This window comes from Ammospiza nelsoni, chromosome 18 (genome assembly GCF_027579445.1).
Source record: "Ammospiza nelsoni isolate bAmmNel1 chromosome 18, bAmmNel1.pri, whole genome shotgun sequence".
Classification (NCBI taxonomy): Eukaryota; Metazoa; Chordata; class Aves; order Passeriformes; family Passerellidae; genus Ammospiza; species Ammospiza nelsoni.
In genome coordinates this window covers 7,975,315-8,001,974 of record NC_080650.1, presented here as the reverse complement: position 1 = coordinate 8,001,974, position 26,660 = coordinate 7,975,315, and the positions used below count along the sequence as shown (strand labels likewise).

At 44.2% G+C, this 26,660-nt stretch overlaps 1 protein-coding gene across 1 annotated transcript in view; it reads left to right on the top strand.

Moving 5' to 3' along the window:
* The first annotated feature begins 12,112 nt into the window (after positions 1 to 12,112).
* MAPK1 (mitogen-activated protein kinase 1) overlaps positions 12,113 to 26,660 on the top strand; it is a 37,436-nt gene continuing 22,888 nt past the window's right edge. Inside the window, exon 1 of the mRNA XM_059484873.1 lies at positions 12,113 to 12,412. Coding sequence (XP_059340856.1) covers positions 12,270 to 12,412 — 143 coding nt within the window. The 5' untranslated portion in view covers positions 12,113 to 12,269. The remainder of the gene's footprint in view (positions 12,413 to 26,660) is intronic.

The window sequence follows — 26,660 nt, the reverse complement described above, 5'->3', positions numbered from 1 at the left end:
GATGCAAATTATTTAATGCTCATTTGTATGCAGTATGTTCCTGCTTTGAAAGTACTTCACAGAATTGGAGCCAAATTCAGCCTTGCAGCTCCACTGAAGTCAGTGCTTGTCTGTGCATCTGTTGGTTGCTTCTCTTTTTGGTTTTGATTGAAGAGCTAACTTCTTGTTATGCTGATAATATTTTTTTAAAGGTAATATCTGCGAAGGATTTTTCATCACTCTTCTCCAAAAAAATCAGCTGTAAGTACAGAAGTAGTTCTGCTGATTCTCACATCTCTCTCTTAACCCCCCTGCAAGAGGAGGACAGGCTAAGCAGAATACAATTTTGGTGTTCTTTTCTTTCTTTTACTTTGCACCTCCTAAGCACAGTTTCAGTGATATCTGGCACTTTTCCTGAAAATCATCCTGCAAAGAATCTCTGCCATCTGATGTATGCAAGATATTCTCTGTGGCCCACTTCTGGTTTAACACAACATGAACTGGTGGAGGCCAAACTCTTGTGCAATTCTGCAGGTTGGTTGTGCTCAGCATAACAATGTTAGGATGTGTATTCTTGTTGTTGAGAGCAATAGGCACAGGAGCCTACCTGAAATTTTGATTTAAAGTGCTGAAAGGTGGAATAGACACTCTTAGTTCAACCACATACTCATTTTTGGTTAGACTTGATAACTGCAGTATTCTTGTAATGTAGTTTTTCCATGTCATAGTTATCCCAACTATGTTTTTAACACACACTGAAGAAAATAATAATTGCAAAAATATTGTTCAGTCCCTCTGGGTAATGAGTAGGGTGTGATTTTCAGCTTGCAGCACAGACCCACAGCCATCTACTGCCTGTACAGAGGAAGTGGGAGTAATGGAACAGCAACCTTTCTAGATGTGCATGTCACTAGAATGGGCAGAGACACTTCTTGTCAGGTGTTAGAGATTTGCTGGCAGCACAGGGATGAGTGCTGAGACGTGGGAATAATGGCTTCATTTCCAAGCTCCACAGCAGATCAATCCAGATGCCCTGTTGCCCTGTTTTACATAATGGAGTGTATGACTGCTTCCCCTCTGCCTTTTCTGCAGTACTGCCCTCCAGCTCCTGCCTGCCTTAATTTGGATGTTCCCTATTGCTACCTCCTTCCCTGCTCCCCTCAACTCCTCCCTCCCCACTGCTTGCCCATCCCTTTTGGCCTGCATCTCTTTCCTCTCTCCTGCTGGGATGGATTTAATCCCCGGAGGAATGTGGCCCACAGGCCTCTGCAGGACTTGGGTGTGACTCAGGAGAGCCACTGATGCTGAATGTAAAGCAGTAAAAAGCAACCTCCTATCACCTGGCAGCACAGGCAGGGAAGAGCTGGATATCTGTGGGCTGTTCAGTGTGCCTGGCTGTCCAGACAGCTTATCAGATGAAAAATAGAGGCCAGACTTTTCGGCTTCGTGTACCATTTCCCTATTCATTGTGTCTGGGTGATGTATTCTCTGCCTGTGGTTTGAATAAATATCTTTCATAGCTACTTTCTGCTTCAGTCCCCCTTGGGACAGCTGCATCAGTGTGCTGAAGATGTGAAGTCCAAGTTTGTGGAACAGAGGAAAGAGGAGAGAGAACTCATGCAGAGCATCTAAGAAGCTTTAGCTTCAATCGTATCTCTGTGAAAGCTGCTGCACATAACACAAGCCTCACCTGCAGTGTAAGTTGCACACAACTCTCTTACGCAAGGCTCTTCTTCCCTTTCCTCTCTATATTTATATGTCCACAGAGCATTCAGAAGTATTTGCAAGGAGAATCCAAAGCTACTGGTAGGACCCAAACTTGTGATGGTTTTTTTGCATTTGGGATGTTGCTGTGTTACAGAGAGTATCCTGGAAAAGTAACAGGGATGTAATGGAAAAAAGAAATCACAATTCTGTGTGGGGAAAGCGAGTTTGGCTTTATGTAGTAAGCACCCATCTCAACCCTGCTAGAGCAGAACAAACCCTCTCTCTCACAGAAACCCGAGTTGTTGTTAATTAACGTCTTGCTGAAAATGAAGGCTTTGCCATCTGTTCCGCCACCTCACTACGAATGTGCTCTCATGTTGATTATGTAAGTAAAAATGAAAATATATTTTGGTAGAGTGCTACATGGCACTGTGCTGATTCTTCTGTTTCTATTTACCATTCCCTGCCCCCATCCCACAAGGAAAGGAAAAGGCCACAATTGTTTGACTCCTCGGCAGCTTTATCCTGGAGCTGCTGTCCTGGCTGCCAAGCCCTGCGTGTTGTGGGAGCAGCCACCTCACCCCTGCTGTGTTTGAGCTGTGAGCCTTTTGCAAACCCTGCTTATTACTGGGTTTTTGAAAAAGCCGTGGTGAGAAGATGCCCCTTAAGCTGAAGCTGCTCTAAATTCTTGTGAGGGCTTAACTTGAAATGCAGAAGAAGAAAAGTGAAAAGGAAGGCCCGGTTACTCCTTAAATGATAGCCTGGCCTCTGGGAGCAGCCTGCTGCTCCTGTTACAAGCGTGGCCTCTGTCTGTCCAAGGGTGGAGAAGGAGAGAAAGAGGAGGGGTAGCTTTCCTGCAAGTGGGTTAGAGCAATTACTGAGGTCTCTTACAGCAAATGAAGTTGTCAGTGTGAGTCACATTCCCTTTTTTCCCTCACTGCCAAGTTTTAGGTACTAACTAGACAGAGGGAGAAAAAAAAAGGAAAAGCAACAATGGGGTAAAGCTGAACTGGAACAACCCTTCATTCGGGGTATTGTTTGATGTTTTAGCTCTGATTGTACATAGAGATAAAGGATCTATAAATATCCTGTCTGCTGAAATTCCTTATCACAACATCGCCTGTCAGCTGAACAAATAGGTTAGGCTCTCAAATAATACATAATTATGTATGTAAATACAAAATTACTGATTAAATCCCTGCAATGCCACATGCAATGGAACCTCATCACTGGAGAGGACATTAACCTCTTGTGGTGCACCAGAGCTGCCTCAGGCTCAGGACAGCAAGTGGCACATGCAGCTGTTACTGCTGAAACAGCAGGAGCTTGGAGACTGGGCTGGAATAAGCAAGGAGATATTTATCTGCATGACTAGACTAGATGAAAGCATCTTCTGACACTTTTTGAAAGTATCTGAGCATTTAGTTCTGTTTAGCAAATGTCTGGAACCTTTTCTACTCTGCTTTAGAGCTTTTAATGAAGCATTGTGATTCCCATTGTGGTCAATTGTTTGACACTTTTATTATTACTGGTATGCAGAGTGTTTTTTAATGTTTGACAGCTGGAGAAAGAAGTATTTTGTGCATTGAAACTTTTAGCACAAAGCTGCTGTTTTCCATTCTGCCTTTGTCTTTTATTCTTGCTGATGCAAATCAACGAAAGACAGAACTGATTAAATTACATTTGTTTACTTCTTCCTTGATGATAATAAGACACAGCCTGCCTTTTATAAAAGGCAGAAATAGAGGATGTGACTGTTTCTACAGTATTTCGAGAAAGGCTTCCCCCCCCCCCTTACAATATAAAGGCATTTATTTGTTTCTAATATCTTGATTTACCAGATAATGTGCACTTCCTAATGTGTGTGGAACAAGAATAGAGCTATGAAGGACAGTTAGCAATGGATTCCATTTGGAAGCTTCTATCTTGTTATTTTTATTAATCCAGCAGTATAAATTAGCAGAACACATCACAAAACAAACACAGCAAGATACTTCTGTCCTTCACAGTAGGGCTGCTGATCATTGCACAAAGCAGTGCCCTCCGTTGCAGGCTTTGGGTTTATACAGTCCTGCTACTGGGTCCTGCCTTCAGGGCACTGGTACCACTGCAGAGAAAGGAGAGGCACAAATAGGATTCCCAGGATTGTTTTGGTGAGTAATGTGCATGTCTTGGGGATTGTGTAATACCTTTTTTTTTGAACACTTGTCCTGAGAAAGGAGGACTGGGTTTGTCTGTCTTGCTTGTGCAGTTTGCAAGGGAAAATTTCTGGTGGAAAGGTTCTCCTGATCCTGGCTGCTCGTGAGAGGTAGGACAATGTCACCAGGAGCACAGAGAATTACAGCTGGGAGACTTTGGGAAGCATAAATGGCAGGAACAGGAGAGGCAGAGGACAAGCAGAAAGGAGGTGGTTAAGGAAGCCTTTACAAAACTGCCCTCATGATTGCTTTTTCCTGCATTTTTCAAAAGGAGAGAAAAGTGCAGCAAAGGATGGCAAAGGCAAGAGAAGTGTCTGAAGGCTTCTCAGCAGTGCAGTCAAACCTCCTGATTTTAGAGCTGAAACTAGTCTTAGGGAGTGATATCACCTGGCAGCTGAGCCAAATCTAAAGGACTGCTGGTATCAAAATGATGCTTCTGCTTCCAGTCATGCTGCTTTCTTTGTGTAGGTCTGGTGCTTGTCTGACTCTTTAATGAGCTCATGCAGCTCAGTAAACTGCAAGAAAATGAATTCAGTAAAAAATATACCAGCCCAGAAAAGGAGAAGAATTGGACACTGTGAGAATTGACACTGCAATGAGTGCAAGAAGCATGAACATCAGAATTTTGCTGCACATTTGGGGTGTTTTGGGGGGTGCCTTGCTCCTAGCTGATGTTTAACCCCTCACTTCACCTCCTAGGTGGGGCTTCCCTCAGAAGGGCACAGGATGAACACGCCTGAGCAGGGAGGTGAAGGAAGGTCAGCCAGCAGCACCAGCCCCTGGGGCAGAGAGAGGGTTGAGTGGGACTGCAGCAGCCCAGCAGGATGCTGGCATGGGGAACAGTGTAGTGCAAGAGGAACCACAAAGGAAAGGGGACACATGCAGAGTAACCACAGAAGGTTACTGCAACAACCACTGGAAAATGCTTGAGTACAGGTAATGGTCCCATCTTCCTAATCTGGCTCTTAAAGGGTTTATTCTCATGTATCCATGTAGCTGCCTCTGAAGGTGCTTATGTCCCTTGTTTAGCCATACATTTCTCTAAATTGGGTTTTGATAAGAGGAGAGCTGCTGCATTTTTATTGTCTGTGATAAGCAGCAGTAAAATCTGTTTAGAGTTCATGATGGAAATGTATCCATATATTGGCATTTTTCCAGCTGCACTTCACAAAGGTAAATGGGACACAAGAGTGGTGCACTGCCCCCTTTTAATCCATTTTCTCTAGATGGGGGCACTTTGCCTCTCTGCAGGAGAGGCCAGCACAGCTACTGTGCTAATAAACACTCATTCCTCACTGCAGCATCTGCACTTCCCAGACTCATAAATCCAAGCAACTTGTAGTTGAATAGCAATTAAATATCCACGTGCATTTCCATACCATGGTCTGGTGCACAAGGCACAGGCTAAGTGGCTGCACATCTGCTGTCTGCTCCCCCACACGTGCTGCTGGCAGAGCCTGAGCACTTAACCTTATCCTGCCACCACTAATGGCACTTGGAAAATTGGATGCAGAGCATCATCCTACAGATATTTTGCCACATCTTTCTAAAAGAATAATGTTCTTTCTTGTTTGGGGTCTTTGTTTATAATTGTTTGTTTTTGGTTTTTTTAAGCAGCCTTTATTGTCTTTCTCTCAGGATTTCCAGGACAGGGATTCAGTTGGGATGTTAATGTCAGTTGGAAATGAGACATCATATTGAAAAGTTAGTTGATATTCAGGACACTGATATATCCTCACAACAATTTTGTGTCACTTGTACAAAACCCAGAGACTTGGTTATGCAGTAAGATAAATGCAGTGCCTGATTACAGTGGATGTATTGGATTTATAAAAGGCATCTCTTATCATGAGGCTCTGTGTATCTGCAATAATAACCACCATATGTCAGGTAAGACAAAGATAATGTGAGCCAGATCATTTTCCCATTGTTAAAACTTTCAAAATCTAAAAGCTACAAATGTCTTAATTATTCAATTTTGCTACATCTACTGCTGGTAGCTGGAGGGAACATCTTTCTGATGTTCAGTATTTGCTCTTGTCTAACTGATAACAGTCTGTGTGGCAGTTTTAAATGCTATAGCCATTTAAAGAAGCAAGAATTGTACACAGTCATTGCCCATCTTGCATTTCCATGCAGCAGGATTTTACCACATGAAACTGCAGTTCAGATGTTCCCATCTTGAACAAACAGATAAGCCTTGTAGTTTGCTTTGAACTTTAAGGGAATTTAACAGTGGTGAAGCTGTAAGAGGCACCAGCCTGTCGTGTGTCTGACTGTACAGCGTTGCTGTTGTACAGTTGCCTATCAAAATGCTTCCCCTTGGAACTGGCAGAAACCTTGAATTCCCTCCCCAGCCCCCACCCCGTGGGTCTGTCAGCTGCAGACCAAGTCCCAGCCAGATCACAAGAACATCCTGAATCTGTCACAATAATTTGCATTTCCTTGCCAAAGATTTTATCTGCTGGGGGTGCAAATTGTGCCATCGAGGTTGCTGGTGTTGAAAAATCTGCACCCTTCTGCTCCCCAGCTCTTCCTTTCCCAGCTAGGTTAATTTATCCAGAAGAATTTATTGAAGGAACAAAGATGACAAGTTAGGCCACACAGCAAGACAGCACCACTCTGAACATCTGCACAGTTTGTGTATTTGATTAGGTACCTCAGCACTGGCAGATTATTGTTGTTAAAAGCAAATCTTACTTTTGCCATTTTCATACAAGACTCTCTCCTGCCATTCTGCAGATGTTTGTTCTCTGTACCCCCACATTGTTTAAAAAATGACGAATGATGATAGTGAAAATTACACTTGCTCATTCAAACCTCTTGCTGTTTACACATAAGAAGAATCATGTGCTGGGTGCAATAACCTAATGAGAGATATGACATGGCCTTCAGCAAGAGCTGGATGGGACCCTCAAAATCTGCTGCTTTTGCACAAATTGTCCTCCAATATATATAATAAAACCTTCTTTTGTTTATAATGACAGATGCCACAGGGGTTGTATATTTGGATATTATTTTTTCTCTAGGAGTGTTTATTAACAAATGCTTGCAAGTTTTATGATGTGGTGAAAACTATATCTCTCATGATAAACAGGAAGTGCTCAGAGGTATTGCATTACCCCATAATGCAACACAGATTCCAACAGCTTGGCTCTTTTTCTCAAAATATGGTGACACCACTTCCTTTAGGAAATCTCTCTTTTATCTGCTGTAGATATGCAAAACTGTAAAAGAATTTTTTAGTTTTTTAAAATGATGATTCATCAGTTTTGGACTGTAGAAACTGATGTCTATAATTTATACAAAATCTATTAAAAATAAGCAGTAAAGACCCTTTAGGCTGTCAGATCAGTGGATTGAACAAAAAGTTCAAGGAAAGGAGACTGATATCTGTTCTCCCTCCAGCAGCATAGGTGAAGACAGCAAAGATGCAGACTTCCCTGCAGCCATAAACCTGGAGCTGCCTCTTCTGCAGCTCCATGTCAGCAAGGTCGGGACCTACTCAGCAGAAAAGAGGGAATCCTGTTTCCTTGCCACATGCCCAGGAAAGCCCAGTGTGACAGTTTGTATGTGGAGCCTTCATGCAGAATTGCTGTGCTACAGCCTCCAGCTTGCTCCTGAAGGCTGCCACGCACTTGTCATGGGATGTACAGCCTTTAATGCTGCATGTTCAACCCTGGTGAAAATCTCAGAATGCCATTAGTGTGCTGTCCCCTATCACTTGTTTCTGCTCAGCCACTGCCCATGGTTTAGATTACATCTAATGCCAGCAGACAAGCAGGACGTGTCCATGTGCCATCAGAGTCATCAGCCACGTTTGTGATCAACGTCACCGCAGCAGGCACCCACGTCAGGGAAAGCAGGTCCTGGTGAGCTCTTTTTAGAAGGCCTGGCATCATTCCCCAAACTGGTTCTCCATGAATAGACTTGGGTGTCTGCCAGGGGCCTCACTTGCACACAGCCAGATGCAGTGGGGTCTGGATATCACCCCTCCAACCAGGACCCTTCTATTCCCACAGCTCAGTCCCACTACCTGTTCATTTTACTTTTAATTTACATTCTTCCCCCCCCCCCATATTCTCTTTTATTCATTCTTGCATCACCCTTTTTCCTCTGTCCTCACATCAGCCACTCTCTGCATTACAAAAGTTCCCTACATTTTTAGCTATGAGCAAAAAGCATTAAAAATGCAATATTTGGACAACATAAAATCCTAATAATCCTGTTTCTACATGCTTTGACTTCTGCCTCTGCTGGAGGCATCACTTGTCCTGCCTACAGCTGAACCAAGAATAAGTGTGGGGGAAACACACTGCATGTTCTAGTATTTGTAAATTATTAGACTCCTGAGGTTATGTAATAATTTTGTCTCCTTTTTATTTTATTTTCTTAGCAATCAGTGATACCAGAAATGCAGAGATCAAGAGACTGATATTATGTACTAGCTAAATCTTCCTGTAAGAACTTAATAGCCTTCCAGTGTATAAGGCTTCAGCACAAGAAAACAGGGGTCATGAAAGCAGGACTCAGTGAAGACTCACAAGTTGCTGTAATATGCTGTGTAAATAGTTAATATGTGTATGTTTCATTTTGTCAGTCCTGTAAATTAACTTTTTATCTGGTGATTCAATTCTCTTATCATCCCCAGCTTGTTTACTGAATTTTAAGTCTTGGGCAAGATGAAGCAAGCTCATGAGGAGTTGCTGGTTTTCAAAAGATACAAGCTCCAGATAACCGAGGACAAGTAAGGCACACAACAATATTGAAATCACTCAGAGTTTTATTGCAGCTGACTGAGACAGAGTGTGCTTTGAGGCTGGGAAATTTCCATTACTGAACTGCAGGACAGTGCCTGAATACTGCTACTACTGCAGTTGAAAAATAAAGGCAACTTAATTTTATATAGACAGCAACAAAATGTCAGTATATTAATTAAAATAGCTAGATTTATATGGTAAGCTTTTAAGGTTGCTGTAAAATGGATCCCTTTAAAAATATTTAGAGTATGATTGTAAACTACTTGTTTAAAACTAAGGAACATAAAAATGACTTGAAATTGCAACTGTGTTTTCAAACCATATTTGTGAACAGCAAAACCAACCAGAACATGATGGATAATACAAGACATCTCCTACAACAGTGACAGGTTCTGACAGTGACAGAATGATACCCAGTGCAGGATCAAGGCTGTTACTGTCAGAATCATTCTGCAATTAATAATCTTCTGTGCTCCCCTTGGCATGCACAGAACAACCACAGCAATCTGTTTTCTCATCTTAACTCCATGGTGTCTAAGCCACAGTGAGCTCCATGCAAAGTCCATCAGAATGTGGAAAAAAGGAAATACTGGGGGGAAAAGTAAATTTGTTCTGGCACCAAGTGCCCAGCCATTTGGATGAGAGATTGTTTTTAACCTCCCAGCAGTGCAAGCTTACAGCAAGAGCCTCCTTTTTATTAAGGTCACTTTACGCTGCCAAAGCAGTGGTCAACATTCACATGAAGATCAGTCTCAAGGGATTTCTGATGTGTGTCACCTGTTCAGTCAAGCCCAGGTAGGTACTGACTACAAGTTATTACCAGCTGACGCTCTTTCTGAATCTTAGGATAGTTCTCTGTGGATCAGAGCTCATATTTAAGCAATTTCAGGAACCATCACCATGGTTCCTGAGTGCCTTACAAGTTAAAATATATCTTTATAAAACATTTTAACATGTCTTATTTCTCTCTCTCATCACCCCCGCACAAAGGCTTGAGGTCTTTTGAAACAATTCTGGTAAAACTGTTTGTACCTAATGCCTGTGCCTGGTTGGGATGATGGGAGGTTCAGGTTCATGCTGACATACTGGTACAGCAGCTACAGGAAAGCCATGGCTGCAATGTCCCACGCAAATCACACAACCGGTATAATTATGATGATTTTAGGAGATGTGGCTTCAGTTTTAAATTAGCACAAAGATCTGAGATGCCTCCCACCCCCACTATGGAGGGGCACCATAGGGCAGTTCCATGCTGTTTGTCCTCGGCCTGACCCGGCACTGCTGATCCCAGGGGCCTTGGGGTACAATGTTCCCTTTTCAAGAGACCAATTTACAGAACAAGAATTAACAGTTAAAGCAGAAATGAGCAACAGTGCAGGGAATTTCTAGATCCCGATTGTAGGATGAACTCATTCATGTGACTCCTGAACTTGACTGAAGATGGAGACAGTCCAAACCATGACGTATTTACACTGACATAGCTTATGGCTTAGATTTTCCTTAATATTCCTGTTTCTGCTTACACAAACTCTTCTCAGCACTGCTTTGATTTGGTTGAAATAAAAACGTTTTTTCCTTCTGCTTTTCATTACTTGGTATAATTTTTAGTATCACCTCTTCTCCCCCAACACAGCCCTTTATTTTGATCATGGAACTCATAATTTTCTCAAAACACATTTATGTGCTTTCCAGAATTGAGCCTTTAATGTCACCTTGTTAAGGCAAAAGACCCAACATTAAGTGCAGGTACTGGCAGTGTGTTTAAGTAGGCTGAAAACTGGTTGATACCACTCCCATCTGCTCTGCCTATCTCAGCAACTGCGGAGCTTCACTGAAATACTGCACTGAGTTCTGCCACGGGAGGAGTTGTTGGGAGAGCATGCCACAGCCTCTGACCACTTATTTGGGCTTAATTGGATTAGACATATATTTGAACACAGTGCTCAAAGGAGCTGACAGTCCTTCCACAATTTCCTGGCCTGCCTGGTCGGTTTCCTTTTTGATCAGACGCATCCCAGTGAAGGTAGAAAATAATCTAGATACACACCAGTTTTTAATTAACTTTGATATGACAGGCTGTGTTTAAGCTACATTCTCCATAATAATTTGTTTTGCATTTGCTGATGACAGATTTATTTATGTATGTAATCAGAACTGTAAGCAAATTTTCATTTAGAGAACCTTTAAAATAATACTTTACTTGGCTTTAGAAAATTTAAACACTTACATTTACTGCTGACTGAAATTTCTGAGAATAACGCTGTGTTTCTGAAGTGCAGAACGCATCATGAAACAAAAACCATTATACACACATAAAAATTAATACATCAGAAGCATTATCCCACTCAAATACACAAAAGCACGAGCTGAAGAGTTGAATGCCTGTTAAATAGAGGGGAGTTTGTTAGATTTTGGGGCTCATCCCTGACAGCTTTCCCTCCATCACCCGGGCTGGGTGGCACCCGGAGCCTCGGGGACACCTGGGGGTGCAGCCAGAGCCGGGACAGCCCTCCGCAGCCTGGGCAGAGCTGGGAGGGAGCCGGGGAGGGAACGAGGGGATCGCAGCGCTGGAAGCGGCTCCGGGACACTGAGAGGGTTCGGCCGTGGCAGAGGAAGCAGGAAGGGCCAGAAGAAGGTGGGATGCCAGAAATGACCTCGGGGAGAAGCAAGACATTGTCAGGGACGTGGCTGGGGACAGCCTCCAGGCAGGGACAGGTGAGAAGCAGCAGAGACGGTGGCAGTGAAAATGTCAGCAGTAACCAGGGGTTAGTACTTTTTGCCAGGGTCATTAGAGAACTGCAGGAAAAAAGGCAGAAGTGGAGTTAAGATCCTTGTGCACAGACTCCTACAAACAAGGAAAAGCTATTTTAGGAAAACTCTGCCTTGCAGAGAAACAGAGGAGGTACGGCACTGTTGCAAGCAGCGCTCAAACCGTGACAAACCTTCAGCTGAGATTTCACCTCCCCTACAAAGTTTATTTACATTTACACGGGAAGCAGCAAATAGGAAACCGTAATTACATGTAAAAACAACATGCTAAAAAGAGTTTGTAAAGCTGTGCGCTGAAGTCGGGGAGTGTCACAGATGAACGCGCCCTTATCGCGGTGCCCGAGCCCTGGGACCGGCGGGGCACTGAGGGCGCTGGGGCCGGGCCCGGCTCCATTTCCCGCCCGTCACCTGACGCCTCTAATGGCGCCGCGCGGCGACGTGACCCGCCGCGCGCCCCACGTGACCCACGGCCGCCGCGCCCCCTCCCCAGCGGCTGCGGTTACCGCAGTCCCCGGCCCCGCCCCTGGCTCCGCCCCCTGCCGCGCGCGGCCCCGCCCCGCGCCGCTCCCTGCGCGCGCGCCCTCGCCCCCCCCGCTTCCCCCCCTCCAGCTCCCGGGCCGGGCGGTGCGCGCGCGCGCGGCCGGCGGCGCCTCCTCAGAGCGGCCGCGGCGGGTTCGGCGCTGACGGGGCCGACGGGCCGAGACCGGCGGAGCGGCCGGAGCGGGCGGCGCCTCTTCCTCCCTCCTCCTTCCCCTCCTTCTCCTCTCTCCTCCCTCCCGCATCCTCCTCCTCGCCCCCCTCCTCGCCCGCCTCCGCCCCCCCGCACGCAGGCACCGCGGTTCCCGGCACGGACAACATGGCGGCGGTGTCGGGGGCAGGGGCTGCGGGCGGCTCCGTCAGCGCCGGCGGCCCGGAGATGGTGCGGGGACAAGTGTTCGACGTGGGGCCGCGCTACACCAACCTCTCCTACATCGGCGAGGGGGCCTACGGCATGGTGTGGTGAGTGCGGCCGCCGGGGCAGCGCCCTTGCCCCGGACAACTCCCTCCTCCCTTCCCTCCCTCCTTCCCGCCGCCCTGCCCGGCCGCGGGCCCGGCCCGCCCTTGCCCTCGGGGAGGGGGAGCAGCTCCGTCTCGCTCTCCTCAGCTCTGCCTCCCCCTCCGGGTTCCCGGGGTTGTCTCTCCGGCATCACCCTTCTTTCCTGTCCCTCCCTGCACCCCCCATCCCTCCGTCGGTGGGTGCAGCTCAGCGCCTCGTTTCGTTTCGCTCCTGCGTTTATTTAAATCTTGTGCCTGTGGAGTTGGTCGCTCTCGTTATTTCCTCCGTCTCCGTAGTGCGATTGCAGACGTTCAGGAAGGGGGGAAGGTGGTAAATGCTGCTGGCAGCCCCGCGTCCCTTCCGTGCCCTGCGAGGGCTCACCTGGCTGCAGCAGCCCGAGGTCGTGGGGGATAAAAAAGGTGAATGTGAGCGCATGAGTTGCTGCCGCTGCCTGACTTTGCTCAGGACGTGCTGGCTGTGCTGCAGAGCTGGCCGGGCTAGTGCCTGCGTTAACGTGTGCAGGTGAAAGTTCTCTTCAGCTGTCCTAGCTCTAAATTCTGTTGCATTATAAAGACTTAGTCTGAGACTCGCTGAAAAGCGATCGTGTACGTTTGCTGTGAGTAACATCGGTCTTACGGAGCGCCGTGAACGAGCTACAAAAACCGTGAACTAACTGGATTAAGAGTGTGAGATGGATTTTTTTAGCAGCCTCAGTGACCTGGGTGATGCTGTGTGATCTGTGTATCTAATGACTGGGTTGTTAACCTGGCGTGCTCAGTGGCCTTACTTAAGATTTCATATTCTGTCTTCTATTAGTTAAAAAAAACCCTGTAGTCCTGAAATAACTTAAGGGATGCAGATGAAAAACTCTTTTTTGTTGCGGTTTTATCAACTTTCTTGCAACACCGCCTCTGTTTCTTCGGTATGGTTTTTGACCCGAAGTACTAAAAGCAACTTACAGGCTGTGACTTCATGACAGCTTTAGCAGCATTAATTTCTCTCTCTGATGAGGAATCTTTTGTAAAGCAGCGCATTTCTCAGGGAGGACACCTCACAGCCTTCAGCTGTGCGCTACAGATTTTTATAGCTGTAGGTTTTTGCACATAGTCAGTGAATTGTGCTGGCCTGTCACGATGAAGTCATTGTGTGTTTCAGGGAGGGAGCTTTCATCTAGGCCTGAGTTTAGCTGGGAGATGAGCCTGTCTCTCAGTTTTGTGTTGTGGCCTTCACTTTTTTTTGCTGTGAGAAGAACCTTCACAATGTAAATCAGAAATCCCGTTTACAGTGTAAAAATATCCTTGTTATTGTTTCAGTGTTAGAAATCACAGCAATATATCTAGTCCAAAACTTGTTGATGTAGCTTCTGGTACAGGCTGTACTTTATTATGGTTATTTTATCATCTGAACCAGGGTAAGGAAATGAGTGCAGATAATCTCAGTAGTGGCTGCACTGGCTTGCACTCACAGTCAGGTTTTTGAAGGTCCTGGGGAATAGCATTGCCGAGGTGTGTGCTGGGACCGGCCAGTTCACTTCCAAGGCGTGTTAAACACTGTGTTTCACAAACAAAGTGAAAAGCTAAAATGTTTCACCAGAGATGAGGGACTGCAAGAAGCAGCACGATGGCCGTTGATGCCCTTTTTTGGCATCTCTGTGCCAGTGAGCAGATTCTGCCCCTCCAATTCATGTGTGGTAAACTTCTACACTGAAACTGTCTCCACTCCAAATCCAAAAGGTTGGTCTTTATTTGAAAACTTCTTTTGATATTTTGTGTCTGCTGTGAATGCAGTACAAAATCACTATCAAAATTTCCAAATCTCCAGTTCAGTTGAAATACACACTTGGCTCCTGTGTTTTCTGCTATAGAATTATTAGCATAAAATGCCACATTATGTATTTTGTGCTCTTGGTTATTGCTCTTGTGCCTTGGGTGTGAAGTGACAGGGAACAAAGTCTCGGTTTATAGCGTGTACTTGATGAGGACAGTGTTGGATGCACTTGCAGCAGTGCCATGGCAGCTGTGCCGTGTGCTGGTGCCTGCAATGAGATGTGATTGCCCTCAGTCCCAGCCGGGCAGGCTGTGCACTTCACTGCTCTGTGCTCCGTGTTTTGCTCTGCTTGCTAATGCAGTGAGGATCTGCAGAAGCCTCTCCCTCAGGGGGTGGGGTAGAGGGCAAGCTGTGAGTGTGCAGATGGAGATGTTTCCTGCAACTGCAAAATCCATTTAAATTTGTACACTTTAATAAAGGAAAGCAGAGCAGGCCCTGATGGTTTTGCTTTAGACCCACAGCCCATGTGGAGCTCCTCGGAGATGATGGTTACTTACAAGTGCACTGTGCATAAGGCTGTGACATGGCAAACGAGTGTCTCTTGACTGTTCAAATCCTTCACTCTCTTTCTCGTTTTTATCCTAATTCTTATGTTTCTACATTATTGGATTAGGGATTTGAAAACAATAAAATGCTTTTGATTATATGAGTAAAAGGGCAAATGAAGTTTTCTTAGGATAGTGCTGTTATGGTCAGTCTTCCATTTTGATTTTGCAGCAGAGAGAATAATGTTTGAGAAATATTGATCACACCATAAAATACCAGTACAGGAAATAGAGGAAGATGTTGGCTGAAGAGACTGTACGTGAATGTTCTCTCATCTGGATCTGAAAACCCTTAAAGGCATTTGACTATTTTCCTTAGTGCAGTCATTTTTTTACATAATCAGATTTTGAGTAAAAATAAACTCAGCAGAGCAGTGTGTTTTCTGCTGTGTTGTGGTTGCACTTTCTCAGCTTGGTAAGCAGAAAAGACACATTATCAGGCCAAACCCATCCTAATGTCCTCCAGTTCAACTCTGCCAGAACCCTTCAGCCTGTGACACAGCCTTTTGCCTTCTGTTGCAGAGGGTGAAGTGGTAGGAGGTGGATCCCTGTCAGAGCCCCTTTCTAACCCCTTTTTGTTTTGGTCATTCTGTGTGTGAAACTAAGGGCTGAACACAGAGCAAAGTTTGAGCCAAAATCCTCAGCACTTCCTAGGACTGCAGGACATTCTTTGAGCAATTACTTAGTCACACAGTCATGTTTGTTACTCTGACTTAATTTATCCAAATATATGTAAATGTTGTGTTGTCTTCTTCCTCTCTGCTTTCACTTAAGAATTGTTGGTTCTTTTGAGGGGCATTGGGGCAAAGTTCTTTAAGTGACTTTTCCTTTCACTCACTGATAGGATGTTATCAACATCAGAGTTAGATGGAATGCACTTTTAGACCAGGTCTGAGAGTTTCAGAAACACCTTTCAGACACAACAAATTGGGAAAGGTTGTTGGGGTTGTTTCTTTCTCTCCTTATGTGGGCTTGGTTTTATTATTAGCAGTAGTATTGTTTTAAAGCAGCCTGTTAACAAGCTGTGCTTCAAACATACTGGAACAGCAATAAAAACATGATAGAGCTGAGCTTTACATTTCCAGCGTGACTTGTTCTTCCTCCAGTTGGTCAGTGGTAATTTGGCAGGAATGACAATTTGATAGTGAAAAACAAATAATCATTTTGAAAAGAAATGGTGAATTGAATGTGATAGGGATGTTCTCATTTTTATCCTAGCTTTTGGAAGCTTTTTTTGTCATCAAGCTTCTATGAATGTGAAGTAATATCAGTGCTGCAAATAACTGCCTATAAATAAGCAGTTGAATGCAGATGAGTGCAGTTGGAAGAAAATAATTGGCAAGCTCAAATTTTGGATTTCTTGCTCTAAATTTGCCATGTTACAAAGAGAGCTTTGTGTTGTGGATGTGCTGTGAAAGAGTGATATTAGAAGTTTAGGTAGTCAATAGTTAAATGTTGAAGTAATACTGAAAAGAATACTTCAAACATTTGGCAGTAGATTCTTTAAAGTTACACTTCTCTCTACTGTTTCATGGAACTGCCCTACTTTTAGAGCATCAATAATTCAAATGAAGAGAAGCATATTAATAAAGAAACTAAAAGCAGAAAGAAATCAGGAATAGAACAATCTGCAAGGCATAGATATTGATATTAAAGCATGAAATTTGAATGGAATTGATGGTTGCATAATAGTTTTCTTTTGAGTTACATAAAAAGGTGGATTTTGCATCCTGTGTGGGGGTCAGCACGGTGGCTGCTCAGGAAGGGCCGTTCGTGTTTGCTCTGTTAACTCTTGCCTTGCTCCAGAGAGACACAGAGCCTTTAACCACGGAGCCAGTGCCGGGTCCGTGCCCTGTTTGTGTGAGCTTTAGGGAGCACAGGTTGGGTCTGCGTGTCAATTCCTGCTAATTAACGTGTTCTGTCTGTGTGATAAAGACAGCAGGGAGCTGATACAACTCAGCCAACCCGCCCCAGTGCAAGGATCAGAGGAGGGAATTAGGGAGTGTAATTGGTGGCTGGTTATCAGCTTCTTCCCTCTGGGGGAAGGCAGATGGAAGCACTTCCCTCCAGTCACTCAAGCTTCTGGCACTTACCTAACCTGCCGTGGGAGCCCAGAGGAGAAGCTGGAGCTGCTTTTCCTGCTCTCCCCGGGGATGGACAGACAGTGGCCCCCGCAAGCTGAGAGCAGGGACGGGCAGGAGCCCCTGGCTCGTGTCAGAGCTGCCTTCCAGGTTCATGGAGGATACGAGGCAGAACTTGTGCTCTCAGCCCAGAGCAATGGGATGCTGCCTTAGCTGAAGAGTGCAGCTCGTGGACACTTGCATTTTATGAGGAAATACACATTTTTCTAGCACAGCATGATCCATCCCATGGGACAGAGATAACTTATGGGTTTTCTTAGAAGCATGCTTTATTAAGGAAATAAGGCTTGTATGTTCACCGTGTGTGTCTGTGGCTGCATCTGCCCATCTCCCATACCCCTGCATAGGATTCTAGTACCTGTTGCCTGCCTTCCATCAAATCTGACAGATGGTAAAAGTCTTAAAGATGGAAAGTTATTCTGCAGGTTTCACAAAAATAGGTGTTTTGCTCGAGTGAAGAGATCCTGTGTGCTGCTCCGCTGGGGAAGGGATTATATTGGGTCACATGTGAGAAATCAGACTCCCTGAGGAGACACGACATGCCCCAGTTTCACAGATGGATTTATTGCTACTCCTGAGACTAGAAATGTGTATTTGTAGGACACCAGGCTCTGTTAGTTCAGGGGTAGGGATCTACAGCCCAGAGAAGAGTTGGTGCTTTACCAACTGAGTAGGTGTAGAGCTCAGCTTGTGTTGAAAAGTAGTACCTCGCCAGCATCGAAGGTTTTTTTAATGATTTTTCTGTTGATGCTTTGTCAGTTTTCAGCTGTGATCTAGAAATCAAAATAACTGATTGATTTGGTATTTAATGAAAATATTTTATGACATCTTGTTATGGAATATTTCACAGCATAACGTAGGTTGAAAGGGACTTTCTGAGGTCATGTAGTGCAACCTCCTACTCAAAGCAGGGCTGATGTCAAAATTAGTCCAAGTTGCTCAACATCTCCACTGAGTATTTCCAAAATCTCCAGGGATGGAGATTCTACAACATCTATGGGCAACTTCTGGTTTTAGTGTTAAACCAATTGTCCAGTGATACTTTTCCCCTTAAAAACATGAGAGTTTGCCTTGCTGCAACTTGGGACCATCCCCTCTTGTCCTTTGTACTCTTTGAGAAGAATCTGGATCACTGTTCTCAGTGATTCCCCTTTATGTGACTTAAAAGAGCAGTTGGATATTTTTCACCACCACCCCTTTTCCCCCTCCTAGCCTATACAAACCCAGTTTTTTCAATTTTTTTTCTTTCATGTCACATCCTTCAGCTCCCAATGCATCCTAATGGTTTTCTGCTGGATTTGGTCCAGTACTGGAAGGGAAGAAAACTGGATGCAGAATTCCAGATGTGCCCTCACAGCAGGAATCAGTCCCTTGACCTGCTGGGTATGCACACAGCACAGCTCAGTCCTTGTTCAGCCTTCATCACTGGGAGCTGGCACTGCTGTGGATGAAGTTGGATGTTCTGGTAATTTGGAGAAGGATTTCACTTAAAGTGAAGTATTTTAGGAACTTTTAAAATAATATCAGGAAAAAAATCCCAAACCCAGAAACATTTTATTAAGTGATTTCAATTGTATTTTATTTTCATTTCCAGATCACTCAAATGAAGTGTATAAATAATGGAGCTATAAATGTATTCAAAAGTATAGCTTCTATGTTTTTGTGTTGTAAGGGAAATAAAAATAATAGTGTAATAATATGAAATTCAGCAGTACAGTTCATTTCAGGTGATTTATCTGTGTGAAATCTGTGTTTTGTTAATTAGCAGGATGGTTATTAAAGATGCTGCTTTGCTTGTGGATAAATCTTTTCAGTAGAGAGCTTGTTTTCCTTTGCTTTAGTACAACGTTTGGGTAAATGTTTGAGCTATTCTCAAACTCATCTTTTTGCACGGTGCGCAAAAAACCAAACGCAGTTCGTTGTCAGCTTTGAGCAGGTAGATGGGTAAGATAATTACAGCTTGTACTAAATGTCACTGATTCAGATAGCGTGATTTGATTTGATTTGTTCGGTCCTTTGGCAGGGTTTCCTGTGCTCCATCGGGGTGCAGGACTCGGTTTCTGTTTCACAGCATTCCTGTCCCCGCCCGTTTCCGCCGGGAGGGCCGGGCAGGGACAGCCCCGGCTCCTCCGCAGCCCCCGTGACCCTCCCGGCCGCCCGGCCTTGGGCCGTGCCCCTCGCACTGCTGCGTTCAATTCTGCTTTGTGTGTATCTGTCTTGGAGAAAGGCTGGAGTAGAAATATTTTTCTGTTAGATTTGGGCAGAATCTTCATGGCAGTTCAGTTTTAGCAGAGTTGTTTGTGCACATGCTTTTACTGTCCGTCTGTTTGCAGTACCCAAAATCACAACCTAAACTCCCCAAGTGGAAATCTCTTCTCCTGGAAGTCCTTCTTTTGTATTTTAAGAGAATTTTCATAAAATACTGAAATACTCTGTGGTGATTAGGATGCAAATGAGAGTTTTTGTTACATGGTGGAAAGTAATTGGTCTGTGTTGTGGGTATGTTTTAAGTACGAGCAGCTTGCAATTAGGCTGCAGTTTATAATGTGCAATTACTTCATTTTGCAGTTTTTCTTAACGTTTGCAGCTGCCACTGCAGTACTTCACTTCTTGCTTCTTCAGAAGGAGGCAGATTGCTTCACCAAATATTGCTGATGTGTCCTGAGTAAAATTTCAGGTCATTTGAGCACTCCAAATCAATACTCCCCAAAATGCTTCAGTCTGGAATTTGCCCGTTTTTATTGGGATTTGGATGTTGCAAAATATCCCAAATGACATTCAGGTTGACTTTCATATTGGATTTTTTGAGTGTTTCATAATTGTGAAATAGCTTCCTTTCAACTACTGGAGCCAACATGTCTTAGTGCTGATACCTCCTCTGAACAAAGCACCAAGCTGTGAATATGCTGAGGGTTTACTGTTGCCATGTCTCTTTAGAAACATGGAAAAAACATTTAGAAAATGCCTTGTAATCTTACACAAAGGGAAGTAACTGCTGATGGTGGTGAGATGCACACTCACTGCTCGTGGTTTGGTTGTTTTGGTTTGCAAGGGAAATACTGAACCAACCATGGCAGAGTGGACAGTGGCAGTGACCTTGTTTTCATCAGAGCTTTGGGATAGTTTCCATTTTGCACTGAAAATGCAAAATTCTAAACCTGATGTTTCTACATCAGGTTTAGAAAAATCTCTGCTTTTGAATGTGCATGGATGATTTTGTTCTGTTTTCTGTTGGAACGAAATACTGTGAACTATCTCTTCTGAAGATTTATGTGGTGTGGAATCAATTAAATAAGCTGATTTTAGGAGGAGTATCTGGGATATAAGTCAAATTAGAACCTTAGCAGACAAAAGACTAAACCACACTGGAGGATTTGTTAGTCCTATCACCACTCACAGCTCTCTGGTTGTGCTCTCCCTTCTCTCTAGGAAAGGGGAAGTGTTTCCTGCACACATTTACTATTCCTCCTTTGCTGCTTGGGGATGTGCTGGTTGTTTTCCAGGCTCTGGAGTAACAGTGATGATTTTGCTGTCCTGGTGGGTTTTTGCTGCCCCTTGAGGAGCCTTAAGCACGGGGCAGGAGTTGGGCACCTCATCCATGGCTGTGGGAGGGCTGAGCCTTGCAGGCTGAGCTGTGCTGATCTGGGGCTGTGCTGCTGCTGCGGGGGCAGCTCTGCCCTCCGTGCCTCTGCTCTGTCACTCCCTCCTCTCCTGTCACTCCCTCCTCTCCTGTGCTGGGGCCTGCACAGCTGGAGCATTTGCTGTGTTGGAAAGCTGGTGTAGCTGAAGAGTGACTTCATAAAAAAATAAAATTGAAATGATGGACACAAAGCCCTGTGAGTGCTGGTGCTGACACAGGAAGGGAATAGGACTGTGCAGGTAAAGCTTCTTCTGTTCCTGCTTCAACTTGGAGCTGCTTTAGTTCTCTGAACTGACACAAAGGCACTGCTCCAACAAAAAAAGTGAGAAAGGGCAGGGATGTGAGGCATAAAAGGGAGGGTGAACCACAGCCCCTCCTTTGAATTCACTGAGACCTTAGGTTGGCTCATGTTGCTGAGCTCTTACAATTTTAGCCCAAAATTCATTCCCACAGGAATTTATATACAGAGGAGAAAGATAGTGCTATTTAATATTGTGATATTTTATCGAAAGCAGTTGGTGCCTTTGGAATTAATTTATTTCACAGATGCCAAGGGGCCTTTAAACGTAGTGAAGTTTGTTAAATTTGGCATCAGTGCTATCAAAGGAAATACTGGCAGTGGAGAACCAGTAAACCTCTAAAATAAGGAAGGGAAGTGGGAAGGGAAGAAGTAGATAAAGTGAGATGTAAGAGCTTTCTATTTTCTGAAGACCAACTTGAAGTGGCAAAAAACAGAGTAGGCATATGTGGTGGTTTGAAGTCAGTGTTGTACAGCTGAAGGTATAGAAAGAAAAATACACGTTAGAAGAGAATTGATTTTTTTCCAAACAACTAAGATTAATCAAAGCACCATAAAATTAAATAACATATTTAGCCAAATGATACAGAACCTTAGGTGGAATGGCCAGTATTTTTCTAATGCCAGTATTAAGGTGTAGTTCTAGAACTGCTGCTCTTCATAGCTCTGTTTAGTAGGTGCTAACAAAACACAAATCATCTGGTCTGCCACACCCAGGATTATGAATTGACTGAGCTTCTGGCAAAAGTAATTAATTTAACAGACTCCATTTTGCATGACTAGCTGTTCGTTTTCAAAATCCTAGGAGTGACTAAGGAATTATACTATTAAGTAATTATTATGTGCATAGTAAGTAGCTTGAAATTTAATTTTTTGCAAGGATCCATCAAATACTGCTTTTCAAATTCTGAAAAATAAAATTGTGCCTTTGTAACCTATTAGAGCCTACAGTGGTTTGAGTTGGAAGGGACCTTAAGGATGAAGTAGAGCCAGCCCCTGCAGGGACCAGGATGCTCCAGGCCCTCTCCAGCCTGGTCTGGGACACCTGCAGGGATGGGGCATCCACAGCTGCTCTGGGAAACCTGTGCCAGTGTCTCACCAGTATGAATTAGATTCATTTGAGCAGATACAATGAAATGAAATTAAATGAAAGCAAATCTTAGGAAGTTATGAAAGTGCCTTAAGATTTTGTGGTGTGAAGGGCAGAAACCTGCAGTAGATCAGATCTGAGTAAAATCACTTCAGAGTCATTATTCACCTTTGTCATGGGAGGAAGGAGTTGGTGTAATTGTAGCAGGAAGCTTTCCTGTCAGGAGTGGTTTGGATTGTTAAAAGGAAGGTGCCTGAAGCAGCAGGGGCAGAGGTGGAGGCAGTGCTGGTCCAGTTTGACCCAGAAAGCCTCAGAGGTTCACTAAAAGCACAGTGGGGTCTGCAGCTCCAGTTCAGCTTCAATGGGCACCTTGCTATGGACCTGTGATACAATAAAGGGCACTGGTTCAGAAATCATATTTCCTTTCTCCCTTGTTGGTTTTTTATTTGTTGTTTTTTAAAGAATGTAATAGTGAGATACCTCCATTTTCATGGATTGCTGACTTTCCTCCATGGCAGGGGTTAGTCTGTAAAATTAAATGTTTAATGGAGGAAAGTAGAAGTGTTTTAAGATGCCCCTGTTTCTGTAGTTTATTTCCTGAATTCTCAGCTGACAAACCTGAGAAATGCTTTGTTATTGAGAACCTCTTCTAGAGAAAGCTGAGAAATCAAAATGAAACTGTGACATGGGTTGTCTTTTTATAAATAGATTTCTTGAAACATGGCAAATATATCCCAATATAAGTAGGCACTTGTTCCTTCTAAAACCAGGTGCTGATTTTGTAAATTAATGCTAATAAAAAGTCTAATGAATAATACACTTGTCTTCAAAATATTATGAATAAATGGAGGAAAGTAACAAATATTTCTAGTAAACGTAGGTGTTTACAGTTGGCTACAAAAAATACATTCAACAGTGTAAAAATGACAAATTACTCAGTGTCCTCAAATAGTCTTTGACTATTTTTATTCTTTTTCCAGTTTTTTCTCTTTATTTAAAAAGTCATACACTGTAGCTGCTCTCTGTGGTTCAATCATGTAGAAGAAGAAAGTAATTATTCTGAAGAATCTGCAAGGGTTAACATCTGATTATTAAATAAACAGCTCCAAACAAAATACCCAAAACCCTCTGCAAATCTGCACTTTTGCAACCACCTTCCCCATCCCCAACAATTGTAGCGAACAGTCTGTTAGGGTGGTTGTTACTGTGTCATAAAATTGCATTATTGTATTTACAGGAGTATTAAAAATAAGTTTAAGCTATTTGCATTGTAACTTGATCAATGTCGGCGTGTTGTGGAAATGTCCGTGATTGAGCTAAATGTGGACTGAATGAAAAGATTAAAGATCTCTGTATATCAGCTTGCTTGCTGGGAATTATTTTTGCCTTTCTTATTCTGTGAGTAAGCCGAATTACCCAATATTTCACAAAGATTCTTATCTCTGGATATGCCCTTGGAATCGTGTTTCCACAGCAACATTAAAAAAAAAAAAAAAGAATCCTTTTAAAACTTCAAATCGGTCTTTTATTTAGAGTTGTAATTAGGATGTTTGCCGGTAGCATTGTGTATTTTGTGTGTGTGTGCTGAGAGCAGCCTGTAAAGCAGCCACGAGGTGAATAATCCTGGAAATGCTGGGAGAACATCCCGCGGTGGGGGAAGGAGCAGGGAGTTGTTGTTGGTGTGCAGGGCCAGCCCCGTGTGGGATGCAGGCACTGCCGGGTTGGCTCCTCTCCTGCAGCGTGCTCTCACTTGTTCCAGCTCTGCCCCAGTGCAACACGCGAGGAATAGCAATGGGTGAGGAGCATGGAGCAGGCATTGTGGGCAGGAGGGGCTGAGCTTGGCACTGGGCCACACGTGCCTGGCGAGAGCTTCCCTTGCCTTGCCTTGCCTTGCCTTGCCTTGCCTTGCCTTGCCTTGCCTTGCCTTGCCTTGCCTTGCCTTGCCTTGCCTTGCCTTGCCTTGCCTTGCCTTGCCTTGCCTTGCCTTGCCTTGCCTTCCCTTCCCTTCCCTTCCCTTCCCTTCCCTTCCCTTCCCTTCCCTTCCCTTCCCTTCCCTTCCCTTCCCTTCCCTTCCCTTCCCTTCCCTTCCCTTCCCTTCCCTTCCCTTCCCTTCCCTTCCCTTCCCTTCCCTTCCCTTCCCTTCCCTTCCCTTCCCTTCCCTTCCCTTCCCTTCCCTTCCCTTCCCTTCCCGGCACAGGGGCCCGAGGCCGCCTGGGCAGCGCTGTGGGCTCGGGGCCGCGGGGCCTCTCTGGTCACTGCTCCTGGAAGCGGCCCCGCCCTGCGCTTCTGCTTAAAAAGGAAGCTGGTACCAGACAGTAGAAGGATAAAAACTGGCTTTAAAAGTTATGTGGTGCAACTTCTTGGGTTATAAATGCTCATTTGTTTATTTTGTTTTACTTAGTCAAAACTTTCTTATGTATTTACAAGATACTTAAAATCGGGAATGATAAACTCTGCTGCTCGGGCTTGTATTGATTTTCAGACGATGTTGCCAAAGTATCTAAATAACGGTGCCATTGCAGGTTGTCACAGTTTAGTAACCATGGCTTGAAATAGGAATAATGTTGTGGCTACAACAGTTGGGCAGTTGCAAAATCTATATTTAAATTAATCACATTACAGATAAATAGCACTCACAGCTCAATGCTTGCTTCAGCTTGTGAGACTGCACATGATTGGGGTGGAAATAAATCCTCCCTTCTAAATATTGAAGGTGTTGGTGTCTAGATTCATCATAATGGGACAGTTCTGTGGGTGATGATCAGTACATGTGCTTAACGATTAGAAGCTAAAAGCAATAAACTGGCACTCCAAGAGTTCTTAATAAGAGAACTGTTTTTCCCACTTCACAGATTTTTTTTTTCCTCTGGAAAAAAAGTCAAGATAATAGAAAGTATTCCTGACTTCAGAAGATGTCCCAGTTAACTGCTTCATTGCAAATATAACCAGCTGTTGTTTGGTTTAGTAGAATCTGGCAGCCCAGACAAAGAGGTTACACTGTGCACACTGGGACAGCACTGCCAGAATGCAAATAATCTAAATTTAGGATGTGCTGTGGAGCTGATCCCGGTCGGACTGCAGGGGGAGCACGGGCGATCAGGAGCTGCACATGAGATCGGTAATTGCGGCTGCAGCCCGCAGAGACGAGCCGTGCACGGGCTGCAGGGAGATGCACCGCGGCCTGCATTGCTCCTTCAGGGAGGTTTTGTTTGCAGCTACTGGGATGCAGACTCTGAGCAGCACATTCCTGCAGCAGAGCTCTGGGAGGAGTGTGTCAATCTGCTGCTGGTGGGATGGAGGGAACGCTTGAGAGTGGCTCAGTCTGCCCTACAAAGGAGCCAGGTCTGGGAGTGGAAGGGCTTTCCTGCATCGTCAGTCACTTCTTTCCATAGGGCTTCATAGGAGGGCTCTGGTTGTAGCCTGACACTTCAGTTCCACTAAAGTTCAGCCTCATGTGCAGCTTTGACACTTTCCTATAGCACGTGTCAAATCGAGAAAGCATTTTTAAAGGGTCACAGAGTTTACTTAAGCAGTATGTGCTTTAAGGGCTGTGGCTGAGAATGTGAAATGGTGTTAACTAGGTAATACAGATGCTCAGTGTACCTGCATTATGCATGACATTTAAAATATTATGCACCAGCAAGTGTACGTGACTGCTTGTATGATTAGCTTCTTGCTCATAGAAGTTGAGATAATCTCTTGGATGTTTAATCAACTTACAGAAAGGCTTATATTTCAAAAAATATGACATGAGAAATAAATCCAGTGTCCCTTTTAATTTTTCAACTAGACAATATTTCAGTTTTGCTCCCCTCAGCTGAGGCAATGGAAGCTTAGCTGTGCAAGAGATGACTGTATGGAGAAGGTACCTTGGAAACTGATTGCATCTTTATTCCAGATATGCAGCTTTTTTTCCTCAGTGAACCAGGTGTATTATAATTGAACCATCAGAAAGCAAAGTTAGCCATCCTTTTCATTAGCCATCATTTATGACAGCATAAACCTTTTGCTAAGTAATGCTTAGGCCTGTAGGTGAAACACTACAAGAGAGGAAATCTCGGTATGTTTAATTGATGAAATAATGTTCATTTAATCTGTACAAGGAAAGATAACGTATTTTCCCTCAATAAGCAACCCTTGCAAAGCAATAACTGATTTATCGAATATTTTAAGAGACTGGGAGCTTTTATTTAAGCAGCATCAATGGGTAAATATTGGCATTTTGCCTTTTTGTACTCTGCATAGCTGCTGGTGTCAAGTCCTTTGAAAGGAAGTAAGACTCTGCATTGTGGCAGAAAAAATGCTCAGGTCAGTACAGAGGAGGAGACAGGAGGTTTGTTTATAATGATGAAATGGCCCGTAGGATTCTTTCATTTCTTTCCCAAATCCAGGTTGTTTGTGCTTCAGAGTTATTTCTGGTTTTGTTTTCTGCTTGTGACAGACCTCACTGGTCTATTGTAAACACCACAGGTGATGAGCTAAGAAAATTACTGGAGCCCAAGTGCTCTTGGAGGCGATGCCAAGTTCCACTTACAGCACTTGGTTATTATCTATTTTGGGACTGAGGAACTGCTAATGTGTTATCTATACATATGCAGCAGCAACAGTTGTAATGAATACTTGCTCAGCATGTGGCATTTCAAAGCTTCCCATGGAGCATTTGAGTTCAG